The sequence below is a fragment of the Pteropus vampyrus genome, unplaced genomic scaffold (assembly GCF_000151845.1).
Source record: "Pteropus vampyrus isolate Shadow unplaced genomic scaffold, Pvam_2.0 Scaffold60, whole genome shotgun sequence".
Taxonomy (NCBI): domain Eukaryota; kingdom Metazoa; phylum Chordata; class Mammalia; order Chiroptera; family Pteropodidae; genus Pteropus; species Pteropus vampyrus.
The window spans coordinates 810,447-819,586 of record NW_011888841.1 but is presented as its reverse complement, the minus strand read 5'-3'; the positions used below and the strand labels follow the sequence as shown (position 1 = coordinate 819,586).

Here is a 9,140-nt window from a genome sequence, read left to right as displayed (position 1 = left end):
TGCTACTTGGAGTGAATGCATGTCTTCAAATCTCACAGCAAGACGGGGGTGGATGTAGGGGGAGCATTCTCAGACCTCTCTCGGAAGACTGAAGAGGAAAGAAGAGAGAATGAGGTGGCCCTAAAGTTGGGGGTGGCCTCGGTGCAGCCTCGCCAGAGGTGTTTGCTGATGCAGAGAGCTGTGCTTGCCCGGGCACAGTGGGGGTCATGGGTAGGACGGCAAAGGCAGCTGCATACTCCCTCCCTGGCCTGCCTCTCATGGCCAGTCCCCAGTTTTTGGGCCACGAACAGAATGAGCTAGGTCTCCCTCCTGGCATCCTGCAAGCTGGCTCCTGGGTGGGTTCCCAGTGCCCAGCATAGTCTGGGCTAAGGGAAGAATCCCTGGCAGCGGGCCGACTGCTGGCAGAACCAGAAGCCATAGCTGCTCCAAGGTCCCAACCCCCTGCATGGCTGCCCCCTCTGTCCCCAGACAGAGAAGTAGGCCAGTTTCTCCAAACGCCTGTCCCTTGACCTGGCTGCTCACACCTGGGCCTGAGAGGGGAGGAGCTTATAGCCTTCGAAGGTCCTGAGAACAGCTGGGACCGTTGTGGATGCTGGCAGAGCCCAAGCCCCCCCCCCCCCATCCCTTCTCCCCCTGGGAGCTGGGTGGCCAGGCAGCCTCACCTTGATGCCTTCAATCCTGAACCCAAGGGTGGCTGTGGAGCTGATGGTCTCCCTCCACTGCATGTACCGTGGCTTGGTCACGGCCCGCTGGGCTTTCTCCTCCTCAGTGGGGGCCTCGGGGTCCACCTCGATCATCTTCTGGTACATGTCCTTCCGGAGGCTGGGCTTCTTCCGGGCCTTGGTGAGCTCTTCTTCCAAGTAGGTCCTGTGTGGGAGGGGAGGTCCCGTGAGGGCTGCTGGCTATACCGTGCCCATGGGAGGTGCCAGGCAGCTCCGTCAAGGCAGGCTCACCCAGGTCAGGCGCACCCTCAGCTGGGGCAGGGGCTGGCCCTTGGCTGAGAACAGGGGCGGCCTTTCCGGGTGGGGGCAACTTCATGCCAAGACCACCAAGAAGGCCCGACACAGCCCCGGGAGCCCCTCCTCCCGGGCGAGCCTCACAGGGGCCAGAAGGAGGAGGCAGGATAGCGAGGCGGGCTGCTCCTGCTGGAGTGAGGCTGGAAGAGGGGGCTGTGGGCAGGGTCCACTCAGGGCCCCAGCTGTCCTCGCTTGGCTGCCTGGGACCTGAGGGCTTCCGAAGCCAGCACCTGTGTGAGTCGGAGCTCATTCTGTCTCCCCACCCCACCCACCACCCCAGGGCTCGGGCAGCCTGAGGGGCTGAGCAGACCCTTGAATGTTCCTGGCTCTCTCCAGGGAGGGAAATCTTGCCAGAAGGTGGCCTCTGAGGACCCACAGTGGTGGCAGGAGAAGCCCATGACAAGAGGGCTTCTTGGGGCTCTTTGTCCCCTGTTCTGTCACAGATTCGTCCCCAGTCCATCCTGCCCTGTGGGCACCAGGCCTTGGCCCAGCCCACGCCTCCTCACGTCTGAGCCCCCAGCCCGAAAAGCTGGTGAAAATGCGGCCAACTGAATAGCCAGGTGTCCACTCTCCCCTGCTTGTCCTGGGGGCCTTGCTCTGCCATCTCCCCAACACTCCTAAGCTGCTCATGTGGGGCCCAGAACAGACCGAATGACAAATTCCTGACGTCTTTGAAAGATATGTTTCCAGAAACCACTCTAACAACCGATATAAGCAAAAAACCGAATGCTCGGGTATGACCTTGGGCCTGGTCAATCAGGGCCTTCCCAGAGGCGATGAAGGTGGTAGAGGACCACTAGCCCTTGGCTGTGCACTTGCACACATGCCTGTGCCCACAGCCACACGTGCGTGCTCACACACTAGCGGTGTGGTGATGAGCTTCGAGGTGGAGGCTGCGAGGTGGGGTACGTGCGCACGGAGCCCCATGTGTGTGTGTGGGCCCGTGTGGACGCTGAGTGGCTGGGCGAGGGGCTAGCCGTCCCAAACGCTCTGACACACTTCAGGGGCCTGCGGGGCGGTGGGCGGCTTCACTTCTGCCAAGAGCTGTCAGAAGCTCCATAAACAGGAAGCCGGCCTTGATGTCGAATCCTTTTTCCCATGGGCTTTCTGCACAGAGGGCCCCGGCAGCTCCGTCTGGGCAGAGCTGCTCATCCTCCAGGAGGGGAACAGGGCTGGGCAGAGGTGCCCGCAGAGTCATCAGCTGGATAGTCGGGCTGGGGGTCTGCTGGGAGACGAGCCACAGAGCCTCCCCACGCTGCCCTGCTGCCCGCCCGATCCCCCCAGAGGTAAAGTCAGAGCTCCATCTTGCATGGTGGGGGGCAGGGGGTGGAGAGACAACAGGTGATACACCAAAGCCACCCACAGCTTCGAGGAGGGCTGGAGACAGTCAGTGATGGTCTCCACCCAGCAGACCCTGGTCTGGTGTCAGGAAGATACCTCTGACTTTTTAGTGGCGGGTCACAGATTTACAGGGTCAAAGCTAAGAAAACACAGATTTACAGGGTCAAAGCTAAGAAAACTCCCCAGAGGAATATGAGTGTCTGTCAATGTGGAATTGGGGCGAGATGCCCCTTGTTTAGGATGCTACAGGCGCCTTAGGCCCCACTGTGCCTGAGGCTGGGTTTGCCTATCAAACCTTCCACCACTGCTCCGTGACAGTGCCAACCGCCCATGTCTGGGACTCAGTGTCTGTGGTGGCCCCAGGCTCTGGCCTTCTCCCTTGGCAAGGACAGGCCATGCTCTTGGGATGGCCGTGGACTGTCCGTCTCCGGAGAGGCCGAGCCCCGCGGGACCCAGGCTCGATCTGCGGGCGTGCGAGGACTGTGGGGCCGCATGGCCCTGAGAGGTCCCCAGGCCCCTGGTGTCAAAGCCCCCTGCCTGGCCCCAGGTGGCCGCGAGGAGCACCCAGCAGAGTGCTCAGAGCACAGCAGGGCCTGTCCTTAGGATCTGCAAGGCCAGGAAGGTAGGGCTGGTGGGGGAGGGACTGTTTATGGGGAGACCCACGTCCTCCCCTCCATGGGGGCTCCTCCTCTCCCCCGACTCCCTCTGCCTCCAGACCCTGCCGGGACTGGGTTAAATGTGTCCGAGCTTCACTGGTCCCTGTGGGTCCCTCCTGAGAGCCCCCCGATGCAGTGGGACAGAAGCAGGAGGCAGGAGAACGGGGGAGGAGGTGCAGGGGCCGCCCTGGGCAGAGGGAGTCCTGTCCCCGGCAGTCGCCCAGGGACAGACAGCTACAGTCACAGGGTGCAGTTTTTTGGCCACGGTCTGAGTGAACACCATACAGAATACTTATCTCCCCCTTGGGAGGCGCGTCCTGGGCACCGAGAGGTGGTGGCGTCAGGGGGGCCTCGAGGAACAGAAATAAGACTGGGGGAGAGCAGCGGCCACGCGGGGCTCTGGAGGAATGTTCTGTCTCCTCCCTGTGGCCCGGAGCTGATGAGAGAGGGAGCGAGGGAGGCCAGGACCTGCACTACCCTGTCCCCCGTCCCTGGCCTGGGGGCAACACCAAGGACCACAGAATGTCAGCACGCAGGGCCTGACTTTAGGACCCAACTCCCAGGAGTGAGGAGGGGAGAAAAACCGCTGGGCTTGGCCCGTCTCTCTCCTGGACACGCGCACGCACACGCATGAACACGCACACGCATGAACACGCACACACATGAACGTGCATACACATGAACATGCACACATGCGTGGATGCACACGCTTGCACACGCTCGCGCGTGAACACACACGCATGAGCACACACATGAACACACGCACCATGAACACGTGCATGCGCGAACGTGCATGCACACGCATGACCGTGCACGCGCACGAGCGCGCACACACAAGTACACACGCGCATGCATGAACGTACACGTGCACACATGCGCGAACATGCACACACATGAGCACACATGCACATGGACATGCACACGCATGAGCAGGCGCACACACACACGAACACACGCATACATACGAACACACATTAACACATGCGCACACATGAACACACGTGCATGAACACACACGCACACAAACACACTCCTCTTTCTCAATCTCATAAGAAATAAAACTGCCAACCCATCCGAAGTGAACGGGCTCCAGCTCTGAGCTCTGCTTCTGAGCCCGGCCTCCCCCGGGAGATGCAGACAGGTTCGAGGAGCCCCGCGTCTGGCCGTCCCGCCCAGTCCAGGCACCTGCATCCAGGTGGCTCTGAGGCAAGCACAGCACACTGGGTACCCCATGGTCGACAGCCCCAGTGGAGGAGGGGGAGCCACACGGTGTGTGGCCAGGGCGCCCCGGGCTCCTGGGCCCCGTCCTCCATTGTGCTTTGAGGACAGCACAGGTCCTCTCTGGCGAACTAACACAGCCCACCAAGCAGCTGTCTCTTCCCTCTGGCACGGGGGAGAGGAGGGATGAGAAGAGCCTCTACTCTCTGAGTCTTGCCCGGGCTCAGGTCACAGGAAGCCACCACCTTGCTGCCCCCAGCAACCCACCCGGCCAGATGGGCAGCTCCTTGGGGAGGCTCAGCCCCAAGCCAGGGCCCCTGGCTCCTCCCGACCTCAGCTCACTGAGAAAAGAGGGGCCCTTCAGGGGCACTGCCAGGTTCCCGTCCCGTCTGCACGTGACATGAGACAACTGGAGTAGGGCTGGGGTCCCAGGGGTGCGACCAGACCCCCAGGCCCGCCCTGCACACACGAACAGGGAGGCCAGGCCTCCTGGAAGCCTCGGAGGCTGGCCCCCCAGCATCCGCCGTGGGGCCAGGCGTGGGAGGAGGCGCGTGTCCCCGGGAGCCCGGCTCACCTGACACCCATCTTGCAGTCCATCACACAGGGCGAGTCGAAGTCGGCCAGCAAGTCATCCATCTGGTTGTAGCGCTCCCCGTCCTTGACCACGTCCCCGTGGTAGGCAGGCACGAAGGGCTTCAGCACGTCGGCCATCAGCCGGTCCAGGCAGCGCTGCTCCGACTCACAGTGCTTCTTCAGGATCCGGCCGTTGGCGGCCGCCTTGAAACTCCCTGCAGAGCAAGGCGGGAGGAGGCCCTTGGTCCTCAGGTGTGGCCCTCCCCACCCCGACAGCCCCGTGGTGGCGGGGCCTGGGCCCTGTGGGGATGCTCTGGGGCTCGCTAAGCACAGGGTAAAGGAGTCTGAAAATGGAGGGTCGCCAGTGCTCACTGCTAGAGGGTCAGCAGGGCCGGACCCTCTGTGCCAAGACCTGGTCACTCCTCTTTGCAGAACGACGACCATCCCCACCCCCCATCATCGACCCGCTTGTGGGTGACGGTGTCTCCGGCCTCGGTAGAGCAGAAGCCCTAACCGGACTGGACTCAGTGCCAGGATGGCCGAAAAGCAGGAGTCCAGGGCTCGTCCGCCTGGGCAGTGTTCCTGAGCCCCGCCCTTGGGTAAGGATTTGGGAAGGGTGTCCATCCATGTGACCTGGGCTGGACATTGTGGTCGGAGGTGTAAATGAAACATCGGCCCCTGCGCTGGCCTGAAGTCAGGTGGGTAGGTCCCCAGGCGGCCCCTGGAACGCCCCCAGAAGATGAGGTGCACCAGCAGGCCTCACGCGTAGACAAGACAGCTCTGGGGCTTTGGCTCCAGCTGTCCCTCCTCCCTGTTGTCGATGGGCAAACTGGAAACCCCATGGGTGGCCTGGCGCCCGGCCGCCTGCACCCAGCTCTCCACCCTGTCTGCTGCCCACGAGCTGCCTCGGGACGGACACCATGTTTCCATTCATGCTGTGACCCCTAGGACCATGGCCAGGTGGGCATACAGTAGTGCTCAGTGAAGGGGCCAGTGCTGTCTCTTCGTCTAAGACGACGAAGGGCAGGCAAGCCATATGGCTGATGGCTTCATCTGTTTTACTGAGTTAAACTGGGAGACAGAGAAAGAGACTGCGAGAGACAGAGACTGAGGCAGAGGCCGGGTGTGTGCATGGTCGGGGGTGCGGTGGCACCGACTCTGCAGAGGACAGTCGTGTGTGCTTTCAAGGCAGCATTAAGGCCCCGTCTGGCAAGTACGGCTGCAACTGCCATCGCCAGTTCTCAGAGAAAACTGTCCCACCGCAGTCGTCCCCAGGAGCATCCAGAGACAGGCCCTCCCTCCCACAGGTGCTAGGTGACTCTCCAGAGAGCCGGATGTCCCCAACAGGAAGTCCGGGAGAACTGAGCTACCTGCGTGTCCTGCCAGCTGGATCCAGGGGTACTTCTTCTTGAAGGACATGACAAAGGGAGACCAGTGCACCATGTTTTTGATTTTCCTCCATGATTTGCTCTAGAAACAAGTGAACGAGAAGCTCCACGTCAGAAAGACAGCAATTGCTTTCCGGTCAGATGAACTCGAAGCAAGGCGACCCACGCCAGTGGCCACAGGATGCAGGGCCACGGCCACCGCGCGGGTGCCCTTGGTGGCTCCAGAGACCTTGTCTCTGTCACCTATGCAGCACGGAGTCAGAAGCGGATCTGCAAAGCCTGTTTTTACACACAGCCTGTGCAAAATGACCAGAAGAAAGGGGACCTTTGGGGACAAGGATCTTTCAAGTTCTGGGGGTGGGAGGCGAGGTGGGGTTGTGGCAGGGAGCCCTCAAGTCAGGCTGACGCCATCCCATGCCACCCTCGCCGGGAACAAGTGAACACACAGCGCCCTTCTTCAAGCCCCTCTCAGGGCCTGAGGGCTGGACGGCGGGCCCGCCGGGCTCCGTGGACTGATGGACACTCAGACTCTTGAAAATAACCTCACATCCCAAGCATGGCTCCTCGGAGGAAGACTAGAGAGGGCCCGACACCCAGCTGCAACGTGTCATTTCATGTTTCATTGCTGGACGCGGTGGCAGCAGAAGCACCTCTAGCCAGTGAGCGGTTTGAGGAGAGGTTTTAAAGGGAGTTCCCCAGGGACAGCACCCCCATCCCTCACCCCACGGGTGCACAGGATGAGCAGGCCCACAGGTCTCTCCTTTTCACTGTACTTCTCCTCAGGATGTGTCGGAAGCAAAAACTGTGTGTGTGCACGCGCGCGCGTGTGTGTGTGTGCAGGCGTGTGTGTGTGCGCGCACGTGGGCAGGACAGGCTCCTTGGGCAGAAAGGAGAACTAACGTTCATTGAGCGCCTTCTTGCTTTCGCGGCGAGCATGCATGCAAGGTGGTTACTGTCATCCGTAGACCCCGAGCCTCAGAGAAGTACGCGACGAAGCTGGCATCTAAACCCTCACCTGTTTAATGACTTTTTAAAAAAAAATCCCTTTTCCCCCCAGCAATAAACCCTGCCTAGAAACAAATATCCCTACGTTCACTTTAATAAGAACAGGCGACGGAGGTGAAGATCGAGCATCCTATAACCCCGAGCCCCTGAAGGGGCGACGGGAACCCAAACTGAGAAGCTTCCGGTTCCCGAGAAAGCGGATCCCTGAGCAGCCAAACCACAGCGTGAAAACCACGAGCTGGGAAGGAGAAGCTGGAATTCCGCAGAAGCGGGTGAGGCGGGTCCTGCCTTGACAGGGGGCCCCCAAAGGTGTGTCTCCTCACTCCCTGTCCCACAGTGGCCAGCAGCCCCCCTGGGGAGACGGGACGGACTCCGATTGTGGAGGCTGCTGGAGCCTGAGGTTAAATCAAGGTTAAATCAGCCTCTGTTGTTTTATCTCTTCTCTCTGCTGAGACTCAGCTGCTTCTGTCATCAAGTTTTCAAGTTAAAATCTGTTTAAGGAGAAGAATTTTTCCCTCCTGATCCTGGCAATTTTTATCCCCATCCCAGAAGCCCTGACCTACCACCAAGACCTAGTGTATCTTAAGCGAGGGCGGCATGCTCTGCCAGGCCACGTGACGAAGGGGACGGGCCCTTACAGACAAGGGCGTTTGTCCTGGATCGGGCTGATGGAGATCGCCGAAGGCGGAGGAAGGGAGGCAGTTCTTATCTGAGAGCCCAGAAGGCTGCATAAACAATCAGCGTGGACAATGCCGAGGCAACAATGGAAAAACCTAGTTAAAGGAGATGAGCCAAGTGGTGGCTCACGGGGCCTGGGGGAGACGTTAAGGTAGGGCCAGAGGAAAAGTGCACAGCCGGGCACCACCTGCTGGTCACGTCCCTGCAACCGAGCTTGGACACGTCCGGGGCATGGGTGGGACGGGCAGGGTGCTCTTACCCCACCTCCCCCGTCCGGGAGCAGCTAAACCCACACTGCCCTTCTCCCAGCCTCGGTTTCCTCGTCTGTCTAGTGAGGGATGAACAGCTGGTCCACCAGGCTCCTTGGACGGATGGACACTTTAAGACCCTGGAAAATGACCGTCCACATCCCAACTGCCATGGCCCCTCAGGGGGAGACTAGAGAGGGCCACTGCTACCCCTGGTGCCACGTGTCATTTCACATTTCATTTTGTAGATGTGGTGGCCACAGAGGACCCAGGGAAGATGTGTCGCAGGGTCAGGGAGGGTCCACGCAAAGACTGATGACTGCACGCAACGGAGGCAGTTTGGGGGAAGACTCTGGGACGGGAAAGGAGGCATTGCAGGCAGGAGCGCCTGTGGGGACCGAGGCTTGGGACAGGGATTTGGGACAACATCTGCTGAGAATGGGTGCTGGAAGCAGGGGGAGCTGAGGGAGGGAGAGCAGGTGAGGCCAGCCCTGGACGCTGGGCCAAGAAGCCTGGACGCAGGGGAGTGCGGCATGGGGGCGGCAGGCCCACCTGGTGTGAGTTCTGGCTCCGTCCCCTCCTCACTGACTGACCTTGAACAAACTCCTGGCCTTCCTTGAGGCCCTGTTCTCTTACCTGTAAAGGAAGAATGGCACACTGATCCCCCGATGCCAGAGGTAGAGCCATGAGGTTACGGGGTGCTTGTGGAAGAGTCTTAGCTTTGCATTCAGGGAATGGGGAGCAGTTAGTCCGGGGCTGAGCAGAGGTGCTGCCATCGCTACCCAAGGATAAAGTCCGTGGAGCCTCGGGCTGAGTCAGACCCACCCTACCAGGACACAGCTCTTCTGAGACCTACAGGTCCCGTGACCCGGGGAGGCAGGAGGGAACAGACGCTGGACGAGAACAGCAAGACTAGGGCTCAGCAGGGGCATCTGAAGCTGTGAAACCTACAGATTCTGGACCTTTCTTCAGAGATTGAAGACCAAGGGCCCAGATGGGAGAGGGTTGCTGGGTGGG

At 60.6% G+C, this 9,140-nt stretch overlaps 1 protein-coding gene across 2 annotated transcripts in view; it reads right to left on the bottom strand.

Moving 5' to 3' along the window:
- Positions 1 to 9,140, bottom strand: part of ITPKB (inositol-trisphosphate 3-kinase B) — a 98,113-nt gene that overhangs the window by 8,800 nt on the left and 80,173 nt on the right. For both annotated transcript variants that reach the window (XM_011360833.2, XM_023530999.1), the window contains exons 3-5: positions 6,175 to 6,274; positions 4,806 to 5,019; positions 663 to 867 (exon numbers count right to left, since the gene is read on the bottom strand). In XM_011360833.2, coding sequence (XP_011359135.1) covers positions 663 to 867; positions 4,806 to 5,019; positions 6,175 to 6,274 — 519 coding nt within the window. The remainder of the gene's footprint in view (positions 1 to 662; positions 868 to 4,805; positions 5,020 to 6,174; positions 6,275 to 9,140) is intronic.